The sequence below is a fragment of the Gymnoscopelus braueri genome, assembly GCF_963280865.1.
Source record: "Gymnoscopelus braueri genome assembly, chromosome: 23".
Classification (NCBI taxonomy): Eukaryota; Metazoa; Chordata; class Actinopteri; order Myctophiformes; family Myctophidae; genus Gymnoscopelus; species Gymnoscopelus braueri.
The window spans coordinates 23,232,379-23,254,026 of NC_137625.1; the positions used below are offsets into that span (position 1 = coordinate 23,232,379).

Below are 21,648 nucleotides of genomic sequence, written 5' to 3' on the forward strand. Positions count from 1 at the left end.
TCAAAACTGTAACTCTAATAGCTCTTTAATTTACAAGCTGTAAATATATCAGTTAAGATGCTCTGTTTATCAAAAGCCAGGCTCATTATTTCCTCGTGCTGCCCAAAACTTACATTGAGGGATAAGCTACAACCAGGATTTCACATTATCAGTGCAGCTAGTGAGAGGGATAGAACATTGGTTGCACCAGCTGTTGTGAGTCTAACGAGCAGAACTCCACAAAAGATATCAAGTAACGCTTACTCGGGTCTGACCTTCACCTCTGCAAGCCCACTCTATCCCTTCTCTTCCTCCAAGGGTCAGGGTTAGTCTCCGTAACATGAGGGACTCTTAGGTCAAAGGCGACTGAAGTAGACACAGAACACCCATACAGTTCCGGAACAGCATTTTATTTCACATATGAAATGTATGATGGTAGACCTCACCCCAGGGACGATGCAGGAGGGTCCAGAGCATGGTGACAGGGGCGGGGTGGGGAGGGGGCATACACTTTTGTGAGCACTTCATTTGAAACAGTAGGGATTAGATCAACCCCGTACAAGATAAATGCTTCTTTATTCATCCACCAAACATCTAATAACATACCAATACAGGTATGCATTTAACCGTAAGTTTCTCCAAGCCACACCCATGGCAACCATCGGGTCCCATAGGTGCTGAAGTTGAAAAGGGAGGCATCATGAATAGGGCTGCAACAATCGATTATTTTCATAGCAGTTATTCTATTGATTACTCTTTCAATTAATCGAATAATCGAGAAGTGTGTTTTATAATAATTTGTTTAATTTTGTATAGATCAACGAATCGATGTAAAAAAATCTAATAGATTTTTACAATAATTGACTAGCCATATATAATATTTCGTAAAACAATTGAAGATCTACATACTGCCAACGCGTCGCACCGCAATGCATTGTGAACTTTTAGATTTACAATTATTTTATTTTAAATCAATTATTGATTCGTTTTTATACTGTTGCAGTCCTAAATCCTGCACTTTCAGAAGAGTGCGGCCTTGTAAACACAGATAACAGGACATAGGAGTGTTGGGGTCTTCACAGATTGGTCATAGTTACAAGACAATAGTGTTCAGATAAAGCTAATTCCAGTATTTCATTTTCAAATACAATCATGTGTGTATGGATGGATACTTCACACCACTGTCTCTCTGCCTCACTGTTTGAATAGGGAGACAAGACAGCAGAAAAAACAGCCTGTCAAAATAAAACGGTTGTAGCAAAAATAGCATTCCACTTCCTTTTAATGTAATCCTTACCCCTTTCTCTATCTGTGTGTGTGTGTACTGTGTACCAACCAGAACTAAGGTCAGCTGAGTTGAATTGTGTTGGGGACACACCAGTGCAGTGCAGCCTACTAATCTCCACTCTGGGCTTGGACTGGTATGGCCAAAATTAGTATTATATTATAATTATATTTACTGGGATCTGCAGTAAACCAATTGGAATAAAATAAAATAAAAAGCATCTTACCAATAAAAGCCAATCAAAACACAGGTGCTTACAATCAAATCTCTTTGCTTCCACAGATACCGTGTATAAGGGTGTGAACAATATACAGTATGTGGGTGATTAAACAGGTAAACTGTAGACATTCTGAACTTAGGATGTTATCACTGTAAGGTCATATTTTGTTAAGTGGCTCGGATACCTGAGTAGAATCAGCGAGAGAGCGGTAAGAATTGTACAGAGTGCAGGCGATTTGGACGGCTGGGTGAAGGAGAACAATGAAATAATTCTCCTGCACACCAAACGGTTATAGAGATGTAACAGGTGTTAACCATCAAGAGACTCCCGGACGATCAGACATAAATACAATGGCCTAAAGCCCAATTTATACTTAGGCGTACTACGCATCACTGGCACAGGAGGTAGAGCGGCCGTCTGGTTACCAGAAGGTTCCCGGTTCGATCCCGATCTCGGCTACTACTGGCTTCACGTCGTAGTGTCCTTGAGCAAGATACTGAGCCCCTAACTGCTCCCTACGAGCAGATCGGTGCCTTGCATGGTTGCCTCCACCGTCGGCATGTGAATGTGAATGGATGAATGTAATGCACAATAAAGCGCTTTGGATAAAGGCGCTACAGAAATGCAAATCATTTACCATTTAATTGAAAATCAGTTATTTTCAGCGAGCGGTCATATGACAAAGTATAAATTAAGCTGAACACACTGTTGGGTAGGGCCACTGTTCATTGCTTGGTTAAAGCAGCATTTTTTAGGTTCTAGTTCTCAGGATTCTGTCTGCTGCCACCCTCCTCTTCATCCTCCTCCTCCTCCTCTTCATCGTCGCCGAACGTCAGCTCTTCCATGTTGGCGAGGGAGTGCGAGCGAGCCACCACCTGGGCGGCTAGGGAGGAGCTAAAGCTGAGCGCTTCTGAGCCGTGGAGTTCCGTCAGCCTGTCCATCACAGAGACAGCGGGGATCCGGAGTTTCAGGTGACAGTCTAGCCCGTTCTGCTCGGCGCCCTCTTCAGAGAGCCCGTCATATTGGTGGAGCTCGGCTCTCCCCTCGTTGTCCGAAAGCGAAGCTCCTCCTGCCTCATCTCTCAGCTCCTCCCGGCCGCAGCAGAACTCGGTCACCGGCTCCGCGTCGCTCTCCGTCTCTGTCGCGGAGAGGTCGGCCCTCGGCCTTGCTTCGTCCTCGTCTCTCTCGCTTCCCTGGGTGGATTCTGAAAGGTGGTTTCCATCCTCAGCGCCTGTTCCTGTCACGCCCTCAGAGGCCGGAGTGTCCAATGGTTCCGAGGGAATCTGAGGGTCTGAACTGTCCTTACCCAAAGGCTTCACAGCAGCTAGGGAGACAGAGGAAGGTGTACGTCAACATTACGAAGGAGGAGTATTATCACAGTGGATGATACGAGAGACAGATGCATTATGGGTCAATGCAGACCTTGGTCGTGGAATAGCAGCTGTTTCCACTTCATCCTCTCCCCCTCGGACGCCCGGAAGCCCAGCACAGCTTTGAGCTCTGACAGGACACGACGAGACTCCTCTCTCTCACGCTTCTGCCGTTCTCGTTCCTCCGGTGACAGCATGTCACACACTGACCCTCCTCTGTCACCCTCTGATTCAGAGTCTGACACGTAGGCCTCCCACTCCTGGTTAAACACAAGGGGCAAGGGGCAGGGAGGTCGATCATGACACTGACCTATCGTATGTTACACAGACACAGAAAGACACAGGAGTAATGCTCCATCTCACCAGCTCCTCAGGCACAAGGTCCTTGTCCAAGATCAAGGGGTACGATGGGGTAGGGGTCGGAACATTGGCCATAGGAGCAGCACAGTGCTCCTCTGCTGTACCTGCAGGAGGACATAATGATTATTTTTTACAGCACGACAACAGTCTATACTGGAACTAGGTCATAGTATATTGTGTCCCTCTATCTCTCTCGTCTGTTTCTTGTCCTATATGTTCTGAAGGAGCTACTTCCTCCATGACTGGGAATAGTCTTAAGGCAGGAAGAAGGAAGTCTATGCTAAAAATAACCCCACTGTAACCATGGAAACTTACAGACTGGGAGGGGAGGTGGCGGGGTGGTATGTAAAAAAACTAAATAAATGGATAGTTTTCTGTTTTCATACATTGAATGTAGCAGGGAGAGTGACAGGAAAGACGTTCCGTTATACATGCACACAACGTGGCTTGAATGGCCCACTGAAACAATACGGTGCTGCATGGCCGTGTTAGTTGAGAGGGTAACGGTATTTTGCCTGAACTTCTATGTTGTGTGCAACTGTGCATGTGCATGCTAGTTTTTAGCAGTGGTTCTCAAAGTGGGGTCAAAGGACCCCCAGCGGTCCTTGAGGAGTTGCAGGTCTGTAACTCAAAGACTGTACAAATTACGGGTCCATTTGGTTCCATTTGTACAGTCTCCGAGTTAAAATAACGCAGGGGATTTTATAGCGTAGATTGGGGTCCCAGAGATAAAAATTCTGTTTGAAATGGGGGTCCGTGGCCTAATGGGTATCAAAATGGGGGTCCGTGCAATTGAAAAGTTTGACAACCGCTTAGTACATAGGCATGCCGTTCTGCCCACCTGGACAGGAGCTGGCCCGTTTCAGCATGCGGTCCACCTGGCACATGGAATCGTCCCAGCAGCTGGCGCTGGCCTGCATGTGCGGCTGAAGGTGGTGCAAACGATTGCTCAGCTCCAGGTAGCCCTCGCACGTCAGCTCCACTGGCTGCTTGGACACCATCAGCTTCTCCAGGTCATCCTCCAGGATGATCATCCTGACCACAACGGTGGAAAAATGTTGATGAGAAATGCATTTTTTGGCATCGTACTTTTCTTTTTTTCACATTTAAGTACAGGGGTTGGGGTGCGTCGAGTGTGTTAGGCACTCACTCGCTGAGCAACGCCTTGAGATGCAGCTGCAGGCTACGGATGGACGTGTGCAAGGTGTTGAGCTCTCTGCACTTCTCCCTGGCGCCGCCGACCCTGTCAGAGCCCTGGGCACGCGGTTGGGTCTCAAAGTAGCGGTGGAAGTCGTAGCTACGCTGCACCTCGCTCAGGCAACTGCCCAGGGCGTGATGGAGGGGCTCCGTCACTGCTGCAATGGAACTGTACAGTACACTTTGAAGAGGGGGGGCCTCACCGTTGGCTGTGGCCTCAACCGGCTCCTCCAGGCGATGCGGTGACAGCAACAGGGCCAGTCGACGGAAACACTCAGAGCTTTGCCCCACCCACAGCTGGAACAGCACCTACAGGATAGCAAGTGACTGAACCACCACCTCTCTCTACCGAGCTTTGTTTACATGTCCTGCATTTTCTACATATCGCCGCTGTCGGGCAGAAACCTTGTGTCGCCATATTTCATCTTTTTATGTTTTTTCATAATATTAATGCCCTATTTTGTACAAAGTTTCACCTATAATCACTTGCCCAAAATAGGGACGCCAGGTTGAAAGTGATTAAGTAAGTCTGTGGGTTTTCATATATAATTAACCAATGAAAAGTATTAACTATCATGAATAAAAACTACATTGGATCCATTGGAACGCAGTTATTGTTTTATGTATTGAAAAGTAATGGTTTTGGACACACAGGCCAGGGTTTCCGTCTGACAGTGATGATATCCATGCCTTTTTTCATTCCATTTCTAATGGCATTGCCTTTGAAATATACTTTTAGCTTTCAAAGCTTCTCCCTCTGTACTCTCCCGTTTTCTTTCAGGCTAATGCCTCAGTGATCCTTACTTTCAGGGCTGGGAGGCTATAGTCATCGGTCAGCTCCTGGGCCTGTTCGTCACCCAGATGCTCCACCCCTAGGCCTAGCCCTAGCTCCTTCAGAGGCACTGCAGACACATAGTTGTACACGTTGTCAATCTCAGAGTTCAGCGGGAATGTGGAGAGGAGTTAAGGACTCATCGCTTTCTGTGACAGGAATGTGTATACATCTTCAAAACACAGAGATTTAGTTTAGCTCATAGAACTATTGCTGTGCTCTCACATACGGTCGTCTACCCTCGTTGACCATATTCAAACGACAGCCATTTTACTCTTACAACCCCCCGAGAGTACTGTATATCTACTCTGCCCTGCCAAGCCAAAGTGCAGTAACTACGTTTTTGGACACACCAACTTATTTGTGTATCCTAAAGGTCAAATTAGCCTTTGTGATTTTGAGAGGTAAACAATTACCTCAAGAACAGATGTACAATTAGTGTAATATCACTTATATGCCGATATCTCATTTGGCTGACCAGTTGAATCACTTTGAATCCCATTTTTCAGTGTTTTTTGTTTTCGTAGTTACTGCTCTTTAGCTTGGCAATACAGTATACAATATACAATATACAATATACAGTACTGTACACTCAGGGGTGGGAAACCCAACCCTAAAATGTAAAAGCTAAATGGCCGCTATTTTCGCTAGCTAATCACTAAGAAAATTATTATCGATTAAACCACTTAAAATCACATGTTATACTTTGTCGCATAACAGTGTTGTGCAAAAAATCTTGAAAATATTTTCACAATTTTGGACAAAAAAATATATAAATAATTTGTATTGCATATGTATTACATGCCCAAAGTAGGGAGGGATCGATAATTAATCAATTATTTTATGAAATGAGCTAATATTGATTATTTGTCATAATCGATTAAATCAATTAGTTCAATTAACTATTGCACCCCTAATGGACAATGTAAACAGTGCACACACTCGATCGCATTCCAACATCCACTGCCTTTTTATACCAATATCGCTCCCTGCCCTAGATATATGTCTGATGCCTTTACATCAAGTCGTGTCTCCGGGTAGTCAAGGTAAAGGATATGCCTTGAGCATGTGACAGGTGGCTCTGCGTGAGGCTCTGAAGGCTGAGCGGAGAGCCCGGTACAGGGCCTTCCTGAGCCCGATCAGCTGCTGACCCCGTGGCACCGACCCGGGCCCCGCCCTGCTAAAGGAGCTGGCCGCACTCACCCTGTCGAGCAAACTTGACAAGTGAAATGTGATACAACTGTGCAGACGTCCCAGAGAGGCAGAGAAACACACACAACACCGAACACAACACTAGATACGAAATACAAGACATTTGCTGTGTGACGCGGTAACATGCAACAGGTGTGCCCGTGCACTGGCCTGTACTCATGAGTTAGGACATGTGAATTACAGTACGTGGGCCCTTTGAAACACAACAAGCAGACAAAACAAAATGACATACTGATGTACACGGTGATTCAAATGAATTATGTTACAATTTTTCTCTCTACATATAAGGAACTAAAACATGACGAGCAAAAGGAAAACTGAGACAGCATGGAGAATGGGCACTTCACACATAAATTATAAAAACCCACGGTGGTGTAAATTAGGATTTTCCATTTCTACGCTCTCGGATTTCAACTGAGGATTTTGCTTTGTGAGGGGATGTAGCAGAATGTGGGTATTCATTTACATGACATGGTCAGGTAGAGTCTAGGGGATATAAAAAGTAGGGATGCACGATAGTGAAATTCTGTCCAATATCTGAGTACCGATTAATTCCACGCAATCCACCGATAACGATATTGCAATACAAGTTTCCAGTAGGGTTCAGCTTACACCTATTATACGTGTATAAATGTGATTCTGGGACTTCTAAAAAACAGGCCATTCTTATTACCTGATTCATTAGGCCTACTGGTGCACATATTGGTTCAAATAACTTAAAATGTTAAATATTTAAACTTAACATCTTAGCAACTTGTTGACTCTTTTGAAAACTTCCCCAGAAAACACTGATTGAATATGTGGCTTTCAGCATCACAAAAGGCTTTTTCAGCTTCACATTGAAACATAAATATTATAAAATAAAACATATTGGATAAAAAATATCATTTTGATATCAATTCGATACCGATATTGCATTTTTAAGGCAGAGATTGCAGATACTGATATGATGACCGATTAATCGTGCATCCCTGATTAAAAAAAAGGAGCATACTTACAGGGTGAAGCCCCTGGAGATGACCTCGGTCTCCTGCACCAGACGCAGGGCTTTGCGCGACAGGCCAGTCAGAGCCTTGCTGTTCTGGACCAGTGTCTGGATTTCTGTGGCCCGAGTGTGGACAGTCCTCTGCATGTAGCCCTGTCTCCACAGACCGACCCCCCTCAGACCCACCCAGCCCAGCAGGGCGATTCCCCAGGGGACTGCAGCCAGGGACCACAGGCCCTCAGAGGCAGAGCACAGGCCCAGCAGCACCGCAGCCAGGCCCACCAGACCAGCCATGTCCCTGGATAAGGAAAGGACAATGTGCATAATCACTTTATACAGAGGCAGTGAATTTGGACAGAGGGGTCTGTAGCTACAATATAGGCATCACAAATAGGGGAGACAGGTTAGATTAACCCATTAAGACCTGAAGCCGATTCTACAAATGTCTTCTAAATCCCAACAGTATTCTGAAAAAAAAAACGTATGTTTCTATATCAGTGGTTCTCAAACTTTTTCATGTCGAGGACCCCCAAAATTATATGTATTTGGCCACGGACCCCCATCTCAAAATATTTTGTTCCAGGGACCCCCAGAAGTAAAGATTCAAGTTAAAAATATTCGCTTTAACACAATATATATATATACAAAGATTTGCACACATTTTCACGATTTTTCAAAAATAGCAGATCTACAAGCTCATAGCACGGCACTCGGTGCCGCGCTATGAGCTTGTAGATCTGCTATTTTTGAATAGCCAAAGTGTAAAATAATGCTTTTTAGCTCAAATCAAAAAGTGACACAGATGCGTTCCAGGTCTTAATGGGTTCACAGGTTGGATTTAACTCACCTGGTGAGTTAAATCCACCACAACTCTTTGTCCCAAAACGTTGTAGGTCCAATCGAAATCAACCAATTACAACAATTGCATTTTCTCCGATAATATGTAATAACAAAGGGGTGACACCTCATGTGTGAACGTTTGTGTATGCTAACAGTGTATGTCTTTCTTTCTCTCTCTGTCTTATGTACGTATATCTTTCTTTACCACATTAACCCTGGCATCCCTACTTTGAACAAGTTTTAATTTATAAAAAATGCCAACATTTCAGAACTACAAGCTCACCTCATTGTGGTACGTGTTGGAGCTTGTAGATCAGCTATTTTTGCCATTTGTCGTATGACAAGGCATATGGGTTTAAGTGGTTGTGTTCGTACCATAGTGAGGGGTTTGCCAGAAGGCTAGGTCTGGGCAGGGCACTTGGGCGACTGGGAGCGCCAGAGGGTGAGGAGCCCAGGGTGAGTAGGCTGGGGTCCAACAACTCTATCAGCTCCACATCCTCCTGCAGCAATACATCCTGGTCCAGAATACACCTCACTGAATACTGACCAAACACACTGTCCTATGGAGGAGGGCAGAGGAATTGAACAGTCAGACGCCTTTGGTCATACAGCAGATTTAAATCACATGGGTTGGTTTCATATGAAACATCCTGATGCAATTCTTAACAATGCTTTCTTGGCACTCCAGTGTCATTTCAGTAGTAAAACTTACCAGCTGCTGCTCCAGCTTATGAGATGGGGCAGCCTGGTGAATCGGGATCCACCGCCACAGGACATCGGCCAGTCTCCATAGCCGTCCTCCCTGATAGTCACAATGAGGGATAGGCATTATGGTTATTGTTTATGGTTTAAACAAACCTATTTTCTCATTTCAAAAGTTGCAAAAGGAAACTGTCTCTAACATCATGAAAAGAAAGAAAGAAAAAGAAAGAAAACAATTGTCTAGGAGATGACAATTTCATATAACAGCAGTGCTACACAGTTTTGCTTCACAGTTTTCCAGTTGTCAAGCTCTTGGTCTCAGCAGAGGAGACTTACTCTAAACATTATGGACAGACTCTCTAAACACCACCGCACAGACCAATCGGGAGCGCTGCTTTTGATAATCCACTGCCATTTCAACGCATTCCGGACATAGTACATGTAAGGCTATTCGAAATGATGCAAGTGGTTGTGCAAAATGTCCCCAAGCAGTCTGTTGTAATCATGAATGAATGGGGCCACTTTTCACTAATCTGCTTAAAGTGTTTCTCCGCAAGTATGATACATCTTGTTTAAAAGAAACTTTAGACTACTATGGCAGCTGCATCATAACATCCTGTTTCTGTCTGTCTCTGTAGGACTGTGTGACATGTGTGTGTGTGTGTGTGTGTGTGTGTGTGTGTGTGTGTGTGTGTGTGTGTGTGTGTGTGTGTGTGTGTGTGTGTATATCACAGTCTACAGGGGAGGAGGGGGCTATCTTATTGATCCAGACTTGGCAGTCTGTACAATGACCCTTCTCTTGGGGGGGGGGGGGGGGGTAAAGCACAAGAGTGTGATTAGTCTAAACTAAAGGCTGCAACCATATTGATTACAGATGGCGGCGACGATGCAGAAGTTAACCTGGCATCAACAAAACAAAGACCATCGACATCAACAGTTGTTGGTGTGTGTGTGTGTGTGTGTGTGTGTGTGTGTGTGTGTGTGTGTGTGTGTGTGTGTGTGTGTGTGTGTATGTATGTATTCCCTTGTAGTAAGTAGTCATTCTTCTCTCTAAAATATCAAAAGCCTAGATTTTATATGAAACACAAGAACAAAAAAAATAAAAAGAACGCGCGCGCACACACACAGTACAAAGTGGTTGGTGCTCCAGTCTTGCTCTTTGGTATTCTGCTGCTGTGGCACAGGGAACACCCCAGACTCTTTGTGTTCCTTGTGTGATGGCTGCTATGTGAGAGAATGGAAACACCTGGCAAAGACCTTCACAAGTGAAAGTATGTCTGTACAGGCCCATGTTACAGCCATTGTGTAAAGATAGACTGAGAGGTAGACAGTAATGGAGCTTGTCTGTTGACCAACACTGTGCAAGTTTACATGATGTTGTCATGTTGTAAAACATTTGTGCTATAAATATATACAGTATGTCTTCATCACACTCACAGACTATGATGACTACAATATTGGTGTGGGGGGGGGGTGGGGTGGCAGCAGACAACATATATTAAGCAATTCTTACTAGTAATATGAGCAGACCTAAAACATTGACTGTGACTCAAATTCTGCACAGTCAAATTGACATAATACTATCAAAGCACTAACACGTGCATGCACTCACACACAGCTGCATTTCAGATGGCCCATGTCCAACAATAATGTGAAGATAACCAGTGTTGTCAGTATAGTGGCCTGGGAATCAAATGAACAGCAATTTCTGGGCCATGATAAAGTCCAATGTATGTAACACACACACACACACACACACACACACACACACACACACACACACACACACACACACACACACACACACACACACACACACACACACACACACACACACACACACACACACACACACACACACACACACACACACACACACACACACACACACACAGTTGTGCCCCGACTCCAACTCTATCTTGTTTTCAGGAAGTTAGACACAGAGGGAAGAACCAAAAGCTTTCCTGTCTCATAGAAATCCCAAATCCTCAAACACTCCTCAGAAAAACATGCTCACAGAGAGGAAGTATGACACACAGATGCGGAAAGTTCCTGAACGAAGCCAATGCAACATTATTTCCTGTTGAAGGTGGTGTGTATGTGTGTGGTGGCGGTGGGAGGGGGGGGTAGTGAACTCATGATCATCGGGACAATTCTTTGTCTGGATAGAGTTAGACGTTGCCAGACCACTGGAAATCTCCGCCTGGTGTCTGGTCACATCTAAATTCAATGTAGATGCTGAAACAGCCGCAAGAACGTCCGCGAAAACCTGCTTTCAAAACCAATCCTGATACCATCCCAATATGAAGGACTGCCCTAAAGTCTTTGCATTGGTTCTGCAAGGCAGTTATTTTTTTTTGTTTTATTTTATCAACTAATTGTTTCCACACATTTTCAGCAGCGAAGGCTGTTTGATTGTCACAGGTCTCTAGATGAGCAAAGCATTCAGAGACTGGCTTTTTAATTCAGAGACTGGCTTTTTAGTCGAGGACAGAGTCAGTTTTGAGTTATCGTTACTCAGAGTACAAAAATGGACTAGACTTTTCATCCTGCAGCACATCCTGACCCAAATTGCACATGCATATATTTGAACAGTTCAAAACCCAAACAGTACCACCCACAAAATAACCCATCAGAGTGCTTAAAGGGATATTTTACTTTCAAACATGTTTGGGGTCATCTACTCAGGCTTTTGTGCACACCCAAGACAGTTACTGGTACTTCTGGTGAATGACATCGCCCTTCTAATACGTGAGGGGGCCGTGTTTTTTGTATAATATTTTAATTATTGTATTTATTTATGATTTTTTTTTAAAGGTAATTGAAAAAACACGGCCCCCTCACGGATTAGAAGGACAATATCAGTCACCAGAAGAACCAAGGACGGGTCTTTTCAATTACTAATCTAACATGGTTAAAATGGAGTTTGAAGTTACAATGGGTTTGTATAGGAAGGGGGCGTGTCTAATAAAATGAATATCAAATATCTAAATACTGAATCAAGCTACTTAAAAACAAAAGCTTGAGTAGATGTTAAAATAACCTCAAACATGAAAGTGAAATATCCCTTTAAAAGGTGCATCATGTAACCTATATCCGCTACATCTGAAAGAATTAGGTCTGCGGTATATTCTTTGCTACGGAAGAATTACCTAAGTTATGTTCAAATGCAACGTCTGCTCAATTCATTGAAACTGTGCAATCGACAAGGAGGAAAGAACATGTGGTTGATCAAATCTACAGCAAAATACCTTTATCTGTGTGTGGGGATCTCTGCCATCCAGCTCGTGTCCACTGATAGAAGAAGCCAAGCATGTACACTAGTGTGCGCAACTTTGTTTTTGTACAGATGTGCTGATTAATCAATAGCTGATTTAAATACTATCTGTCTGCCGTCTCACACAGACTGTGGTGGCAGTGGCTCAGGGGTAGAGTGGCGGGAGGTGAGGTTCCCAGTTCGATCCCGGGCTCCCCCAGAGTAAGTGTCAAAGTGTCCTTGAGCGAGACGCTGAACCCCTAATTGCTCCCGATGAGCAGGTTGATGCCTTGCATGGTTTCCTCCGCCATCGGTGTATGAATGTGTGTGTGAATGGGTGAATGTAATGCACAATCTATGTAAAGCGCTTTGGATAAAAGCGCTATATAAATGCACCATTTACTGTAAAGTAGCGAAAGGTAGGGTATGGCGAGAGGTCGGGTGGGGGTGTTATGGAGTGTAACTCACTGAGGTTTTGGGGGGAGCATCCTGATGAGAAGTTGGGTCTTCCTCCTCCTGTGACACTGTTGGACATGCCTCAAAGTCTGTGTGCCCTAGATCGTGCAGGTAGTGGAAAAGAGGAGAGTTCTGCAGCGATGGAGAGAGGGAGCGAGAAACGGAGCAACGGTGAAAAAAATAAAGATGGACAAGAGGGAGGAGAGATGGACAGACAGAGAGAAGTGGGATTGCGCCAGATGGAGGGAGGGTGTGGAGAGAGAAAATGTGGAGATTAGACATCGGTGTGCTGTAAGTTGCATTAACCCTCATCACGTATTTGTCCCAGTTCTCCACAAAGGAGGATCTGAAGGTGTCGTAAACCCAGATCAGTGAAGAAAACACATCTACTGTACGAGTCGTGAAGCCCACTACAAATCCTCACAGGATTGAAGTAAGCATCAGCCGATATCAAATCTCCACTGTCTCTCACATGCCGCTCGACCCAAGTGCTTCGCTTGTGATCATGTATAACAGCTGACACGCACACACACTCACACACACTTTGCTAAGACCTTGTTCTGCCCTGCCTTGCTTCTACAACCCGCCATTGCTTCCCTTCGCCGGGGATCTAATCTAATTGCAGTAGTCTGCAGCAACAGACAAAATGAACACTACACTGGTGGTCTATTTTCAGAGAAAGCAAAATACACACACATAACAGTGAGTCAGTCCGTTTCCAGCTAGTTTGAGAGACATCTGCATTTTGTCCATTGAACAGAGATGGTTCAGTAGCAGACAGCTGAGTGTCTGATAACCAAATTTTCAATAGCCAAATAGAAGAAGCATTACATGTTCCAGTTTGACCGAATGATGATGTCTGACCCAGATCTTTGCCAGATGCCGGATCTTCGTCCAGTTGCTGAGAAAACAGGCAGCTGTGTGTTTGCATCTGGACAGCTGTACAAGTAGACCGATACCTTATGCACCTTATGCACATCGATCATCATCGCTACAGCAAAGCTGATCTAGGTACTCACTTCCATTGTCGGACGAAATCAGACAGCATCTTGTCACCGTTCAGATATTATTTAATACATTTTTTCCTGAAAAACGACGCAGAGAGAGGACCCATATGGTGGTCCCCACCCCACAGCTCTGATGATGATGATGATGATGATGATGATGATGAAACACCCAACAAAACAATAATAGGGACCACAGCCCGGTCAACCTCAATGCCACCAAAGCAAAAAGGAACCATGGCCACATTTGTGTGGATTGTATTGTATCATCATCAATACACACAGCAACAAGCCCAACAGAACCGTATGGGAAGGCTACAGTACAGTGTTGCCAGGTTTTGTGAGAGAGACAAGCAACCAGGTCTATGAAAACAAGCCCAAAAGAAGCGACTAGGCTACATGAACCCTTTAAACCTAAATATACATCGGCTATTTGAGAATAGCCGATCTACAAGCTCACAGGTATTTTCCAAAAACACCTTGAAGAAAATGTGAAATTCTTCAATATTTAGAATATTTTTTAAAATATTTTTAACAACACAAATCTTGTAACCAGGGTCCCTGCCATAAAATATTTTCAGAATTATTTCAAATTAATACATATTAATTTGGGGGTCCTTGACCAGAAAATGGTCCACTGGAACCACTGGTTAAAAGAACATTAGGAAACAAGCCCAAATAGTTCTACACTTTAGAAACAAGGCCAAAATAAGCAACTACACTTTGGAAACAAGCCCAAAATAAGCAACTATTCTTTAGAAACAAGCCCCCAAAAAACGCAACCACCAATATTTACAAGCAACTTCACAGAAAAACAAGCCCAAAGTCGCTTATAACAAGCGGACATGGCAACACTGGAAGGCTATTGTGCCTGCTAAGCTACCTGGGTTTAGCTGCCTCATTCAGCACAGATGTCATTTCAACCAGCAACGAACACTCACTGCTATGTTGTTAACATGTTATAACACACACATGCACAATGACAAAACCATGCTCAAATCAACAACACCCGTGGTGGCTGTAACACAAACCTCAAATACCACATCTTCATCAAACTCCTCAGTCATTGCTCTCCGCCATCTATACACACTACTGTTCTTCTGGCATTCTGTAGTTCATAGAATAACAAGTTGGAGCCGCTGGTAGCTACAGTTGCTAGCTGTGTGTAAAACCGACAGACAGTAAATGTGAAACTACAATTCCCACAACCCCCCTCTGTCCTCGTTGCTTCCTCGAGAGTGAATGCATGCTGGTGAGGAGCAGGGGCGCCCCTAGTGGCCATTGCTTGGGAGGGAGTGCTGCTCTACTCCAGTGGTTCTCAAACTTTTTCATGTCAAGGACCCCCAAATTGACACTTATTAGCCCGCGGACCCCCATGTGAAAAGATAAGCCAGGGACCCCCATAAGAGAAGATTTTTACGGCTCTAGCAGTGATTCTCAATCATTGTAATTTACGGACCCCTGTTTAATGGCATTTCTATCTCTGGGACCCCAATTCATATTGTAAAATCAATGTTAATTTAACTCTGAGAGTGTACAAATGGACCAAATGGACCCGTTAGGGTCCATTTGGTTCCATTTGTACACTCTCAGAGTTACAGAACCATAAGGGTCCATTTGGTTCCTATAAATCATTTAGCTGGGGACCCCCTGGTATCCCCTCAAGTACCCCTGGGGGGTCCCCGGACCCCACTTTGAGAACCAATGCTCTACTCTGAGCCAGGGGAGGGAAAGCAAGCTGCACGGTGGCTGGGAAAAACTACAATTCCCAGAATCCCCCTATACTATCCTCGGTCGCTTCCTCGAGAGTGAATACTTGCTGGCGTCAAGCAAGCAGACTGCCCCTAGCGGTCGAATGGGGGGAGCGCAGTGCTGGTCCCACCGAAGAGCCAGAGGGAAGGAGAGAGGAAGCAGCGCCGTGGCTGAAAAACTTTGGGGAAAATGGAAAAAAAGTAACACGCGTAAAAGACTTGATTCATGCATCCGTCGTCGAAACGAGGGGAAACGCCGTGGATAAGCAGTAAGATCACGTCGTGGTGGGTGTTCTGCCGACTGACAATGGTGTCGAAGAAGGAAAAAACACCGAATTCCTTGCCTTTCCATTGAAAGTGATTTTTACTCCATGGAGAACGAAGGAGCAAGTCGGGAGTCATGAGCACAGGTTTGTGTTGAATCCTGGGGGCTGCTGCTAAAGTTAGCCCAAATCCCTGCTTTGCAAAGTGTGTTTTTTGTGTGTTTGTGTGATTATCATAACAACAATATTGTTTGCATTTTTGTGCGTGTTTACAGAAAATGAAGAAAAAAAAAGGTACACTGGGTTAACATTGGGTCTATTTTTATATATAAACCAGAGTTAATTACTGTTTTTCTTAATGATAGCTTTCAAAAGACATACATAAGGGGGGATGATGAGGCTCGAGCTCAATTCTCGGTGCATCCTAAAAAATAATCAACACTTTAGTGGATTTGATCCCTTTTCAGTCCCCTAGTGCAGCCAGTGTCAGGGGGCAAAGGGGGGAGATGTTTCCTTTGTCTTAAAACATCTGCCCTGCTGTTGATCAGTGGTGGAAAAAGTACTCACATTTTTTTTACTTGAGCAAAATTATCAATGCTGCAATGTAGATGTAGCTCTGTCTCTGTTACAAGTAAAAGTCCGGGATTCAAAATGTACTTGAGTAAAAGTACTAAAGTATTGGTATCAAAATGTAACTTAAAGTACCAAAAGTAGAAAGTGCTCATTACGCAGAATGAAAATAGCAGATCTACAAGCTCACAATGCGTTGCGACGCATTGGTGAGCTACTTTCAAAATAGCCAAAGTTTAAAGAGGGCTGAAGTGGTTAACGTATGTTTTGTAATAATTAAAATCTACAAAGTAACTAGTAACTAAAGTTTTCAAATAATTGTAGTGGAGTAAAAAAGTACAATATTTGCCTCTGAGATGTAGTGGAGTAGAAGCAAAAGTAGGCCTACTGAAAATTGGAAATACTCCAGTAAAGTAAAAGATACCTCAAAATTGTACTTAAGTACAATAGGCTACATGTACTTAGTTACTTTTTTTCCACCACTGGCTACGGGAACATCCGCTCGATGACTCCGCTTCTCGTGCTGTCGACGAGACGACAGTTATAATCCAGTGTACACAGTCAAATCCCTGTTAATGTTTGACTCTGAGAGTGTAACAATTTACATACATATTATGTACACTCAGAGTTACACATGATTTGACTGTGTACAACGGAAAATAAGGCCTAAAATATTACTCCACCAAGAACTTATTTTGCATCATAATGAACCAAGAGAATATATGAATGCAATGCCATCCATGCTTCATGAATAATCCCATGTATTTACACACCACATCAGACATGACACTAGAGATATCATGGTAAAAAAAAAAAAGATGCCAGGCACTTCAACAGTTAGCTACACGCCAGGTGAATTCGATGCTGCTCAATCTGTATTCATATCCAGCGATCCTGAATAGTGTGAATGCTGCTCAATCTGTATTTGTAATCCAGTTATCCCGAATAGTGTGAATCCTGCCTGCTTCCATTGAAAGATGCATGCTCCAGCACCCAATACTCAACTGGGCAGGGCATTCATCAGACTAATTGCATTATACTGAATCAAAGTGGTTCTATGAAGAAGATGTGATCTAGGCTCACATTTACAAAGTTAGCATTAATTCGACAGCACCTCGTTTGACAGCACAGTCTCCGGAATTTAATATTTTTTGCTAAGTATCCACAGCCAAACTTGATCAGAAAGTATTTTAATGACTGAATGCTATATTTGTCCCCTGGCTGTGACCCTAAGAATCACCCTTTGACCCGAGTCTCAATGACATCTTGCAGCTGTCCTGGTTATACCAGGGGAGGGTCAGTCAGTGCTTTCATGCACTCTCCTAGTGCTGTGTTCAAAAAGCGTGTGCACTTGGCTGTTGTCTATTCTCTAATCTCTAATAAAGTATAGGATGATGCCCATTGGGACATGCCCGTTGAGAGCCCATGCCCCTCAGGTTATATGATACCTGTTGTACCCGTTGTCTGCAGTGCCCATTATCGTAATACTTGCAGGCCAGTCTATGATGTCAGTACCACTATCTGATGGACTACTATCAGGGATCATCCACACATGGGCATAATTATGGACAGAAAGACAGATAAGAGATCTCCATATATGTGGATTAAATGGGACAGACAGACAGACCTTTCGGTTCTGGACACCACTGGTTCGACAGACTGCCCACTCGGCACGTGTGTGTGTGTGTGTGTGTGTGTGTGTGTGTGTGTGTGTGTGTGTGTGTGTGTGTGTGTGTGTGTGTGTGTGTGTGTGTGTGTGTGTGTGTGTGTGTGTGTGTGTGTGTGTGTGTGTGTGTGTGTGTGTGTGTGTGTGTGTGTGTGTGTGTGTGTGTGTGTGTGTGTTCTCTTCTCTTCTCTGCTGTTTTCATTTATGTGTCCGAGAGCAATGTGCTGATTCAAATTCCTTACATGTGAACATACTTGGCCAATCCGCAGATTCTGATTCTAAATGTCTTCTCTGTTTCCTGCAGGTGTGAAGAAGCCTCCATTGGCTCCCAAACCTAAACTCCCTGTTGCCACCAAACCCTCACCCCCTCCCATTGCCCCTAAGCCAGGCCTTTTCCCTCAGCCCTCCATTGTCTCCCAGCCTTCCCCCGCTGCTCAGAAGAGAGAGAAACCTGCTCTTGCACCCAAACCATCCATCCCCAAGCCCGCTGCCTCACTCCTGTCTCTTTCATTCCCACCCACCAAACCCACCGTCCCATCTCAGGAGCACCTGGATGCTCCAGGTGACAGTCTGTCCCTCCTCAACTCCAAAAATGGGATTTTATTTGAACATGGCGATTCAGACTATGTCATTCCCACCTGCTCGTGCGGGCTCCAGGATTGCTCCCAATGTCAAAGCATGGGCAACGGGAATGTCACAGATCTTGACGACGACCTGCACAGCAAACCCTTGCAGAACGGGAATTCTACAGAAGACCGTGGACTTGTGACTCAGCCTTGCGAGAAATCAGAAGGCCGGGAGGAGAAAGTAGGTTTAGAGGGAGGTGGGGGCGTGACCAACAACCACCTCCCTAAGCACAAAGACAAACCCCAGAGACAGAAACACCTCGATAGAGGACAGGTGAACAGGGAGGTGCTCAGTACTGAGGCGCAGCAGCAGGAGAAAGCATCTGAGGTATTCAGACACAGTGAAAACACCACGGGTCAGTCATTTAAGGGTGCAAAGCCTGAGATTGCAAAATGTGACATGCAAACAGAGGCCTCAGTCACGGAAACAACAACCCAAGACTCTACACCAACCTGCTTTGCTGCAGATAGTGACGTCATCTCCCCAACTCGGCCTCGTTCACAACTGACTTTCCCGCCGACGTCCTCTGAATCCTCTCCGGTATACACTAGTGTGCCTGACTGCTGCGATCCCCACATAGACAGTACACCTTTCACTAGGGCACCCGCTGATGTGCAGGTCCCTGCAGCCCCCTGTAAGCCTCTGCCAGTCCCTCATCCACGTAGACCCAGGAAACCGGCTCTGGTCCGGCAGGATGGCCTGGAGGGCAGTGCCCAGGAGGGGGTGGCAGAGGAGCGCGCACAGGGACCCGAGGCTGGGGAGGGTGAGGGGAGGTCAGCTTTCGCTGGTCATTCTCTCGGTTCAATGAGAGAGGAGCTCAGCCAGGGTTCTGTTGATGGCCCCGAACAGCCACCAGCTCCAGGCCTGGAGGAGGACGAGCCCGATGCCCCAGTGCCCCCTCCTCGACAGACTTCCCTCTCGCCCCGCCTTCACAGAATGCCCTACGCGGCCCCCTCCCTCAACAGGAACGCCTCCCACTCGCTGGACCTGCTCTCTCGACCAGAACCCGATGCTCTGACCCTCAAAAAAGAAAGGGCAGAGCAGAGGGCGGAGGATTGCGAAGAGGACGGTTACGGGGATTTCGAGCGCTACCCTATCGCGCATAGCCTCCCCAAACAGATCAAACTGTCCTGCCACCCACCGCTGGCCAACGCCAGGAAGGCCTTCTCTGCCGAGGAGCAGTCGCCCAGGGCGCCGCCCAGGAAACCCCAGAGGCACAGCCTGCCGGCCCCCCCTCCACCTTTCATATACCCCCCTGCGCCACCGCACGCCAGCACGCCCATGCGGGAGCTGCCTGCGCCGCCCCAGGAGAGAACGTCATGGCGCTTCCGTAAGCCTTGTGTGACGTTCTTCAGCAGGCAGGTGCCGACCAGGAGCAGCGTCCCTCCCCAGGGCCGAGCCCCACTGCTGGGGAACAAGCAGAGGGCGCAGTCCTTCTCTGCGGCCGACCTGGCGACGACCCGTGGCGAACATCAGAAGAGGAGTCTCTCCTTCCGGAAGCTGCTGGAACTCAGGCTGTCGGTCAAGGTGCTGCCAAAGTTGTTGGCCAAGGGAGGGCATTCTCTGGACTGCACCGCCAGTGTGGAGTCGAGCCCGGGGGATAAAAACCCGGACCGGACTTACTGCAGCACCGGTGACGATAACAGCTGTGGGGAGGGTGGTGAGGAGTCTGTGGAGTACGAGAACGTGCCACTGTATGAGGAGATACCAGAGTATATGAACCTGCCATTTCACGGTGCACGGCCGGGCTGGCCTAATGGCCTAGGCGATGCGGACATCTATGAGGTGCAAGACCCCTATCGGCGATCCCTGGGCAATGAATATGAGGGGTAGGGTGTTCCGTTTATGGCATATTTGGAATGTGTGCATGTTTAACCTTTTGATGTGAATGTCTTCCCCAGACACACTGCTACTCTTTCTTTTCCTTTTCAATTAACAATTACTCATAAGGGGCGGTAAGATTACGACTTTGCGTTTGTATCTTGTTTTGTTGCATTGTGTCTTGTGTTGATGGTGACTCAGGTTTCAAAGAGGATGAGGCCTTGGAGATCAACGTATCCTCCCAACAATTTGTTGCCTAAAGCTAATAACTCAGTCATGCCATCACTTTGTTACTTATTGTAACCACAGAATAATAGGCCCAGAGACCCAGACTGAGTATGTCGTCTGACTAATGACCTTTATGAATGAGTTTCCTGGGAAAGCGAGAGACGTATTTCTAGAACAATACCACATTGATATATGTTAGTGTATCGTGCACGCTGTGTGTGTGTTTTGTCCTTTAACCTGTGGTTGAGTTAATGTCGGCCGAGGCCTGGCCTCTATTCACCGCCCAAACCATGTTATTACCCAGTGATTTCAGGTATCCTGTAACTACAGTGTGGGAACCATTGTGTTCTACACGAGGCAGGCTATTGGGCGACATTGGCTTTAGTGGGTGGTATTTTAAGTGAGGGTGAAAGTCAACCCATAAGCTAGCAGCATAGAATGTTGAATAGAGCATTGATGTGCGGCAGGTTGGGCTGTTTTCCTGTGGGTTATTTTCAGTGGCCAGGGCAGGAAATGTCTGAGAATTGCAGAAACGCCACACAGCACTCTAGAACAGGGAAAATAAACCTTCCACCAACCACTAGCCTCTGCTCCTCCTGACTCCCGCCCTCTCAGTGTGTCCAGCCTCAGCTTAACCTCATCTTTCTATTTTCCCCTCTCTTTCTCCCTGTGAGAAAGTTTGAAATGACCCCTCAGCCCTCGTCTATTCCAGCCAGGTGAACGAATGAGTCTGACTGGGGGAGGGTTCTGGGGTCATTGTACGAAAGCCAACTCAAATGTTGGCTTTAGTCACATGTTTGACATTGTGATCTGTTGTTATTCACTGGTTTGATTGAGTTCAAGGCCAAGTGAAGCTTGATATGCTTCGGCAACAAAGTGTCATATGACGTGGTGCTCGACAAAGTAAAATATGTTCAACTGAAAAAAGTATCACTTTTTTGGGATACACACAAAACTATATACAGTATACACACACACACACGCACACGCACACGCACACACACACATTTCTTGAGCAACATGA

At 45.5% G+C, this 21,648-nt stretch overlaps 2 protein-coding genes across 3 annotated transcripts in view; one reads left to right on the forward strand and one right to left on the reverse strand.

Annotated features, from left to right (window-relative positions):
• Window positions 1–373: 373 nt before the first annotated feature.
• vezt (vezatin, adherens junctions transmembrane protein) lies at window positions 374–14,864 on the reverse strand. The gene is made up of 12 exons (XM_080420927.1): window positions 14,730–14,864; window positions 12,707–12,826; window positions 8,993–9,082; window positions 8,656–8,840; window positions 7,454–7,738; window positions 6,299–6,447; window positions 5,216–5,361; window positions 4,365–4,720; window positions 4,056–4,249; window positions 3,218–3,318; window positions 2,907–3,114; window positions 374–2,808 (listed from the first exon to the last, which is right to left on the reverse strand). Exons 1-12 carry the CDS (start codon window positions 14,763–14,765, stop codon window positions 2,243–2,245), a joined length of 2,436 nt encoding a protein of 811 aa, XP_080277053.1. The 5' UTR covers window positions 14,766–14,864; the 3' UTR covers window positions 374–2,242.
• A 723-nt stretch (window positions 14,865–15,587) lies between these two features.
• The window catches only part of fgd6 (FYVE, RhoGEF and PH domain containing 6), a 39,726-nt gene continuing 33,665 nt past the window's right edge, over window positions 15,588–21,648 (forward strand). For both annotated transcript variants that reach the window (XM_080420923.1, XM_080420922.1), the window contains exons 1-2: window positions 15,588–15,859; window positions 18,253–20,404. In XM_080420923.1, the coding sequence (XP_080277049.1) occupies window positions 15,850–15,859; window positions 18,253–20,404 (2,162 nt within the window). In that variant the 5' untranslated portion in view covers window positions 15,588–15,849. The remainder of the gene's footprint in view (window positions 15,860–18,252; window positions 20,405–21,648) is intronic.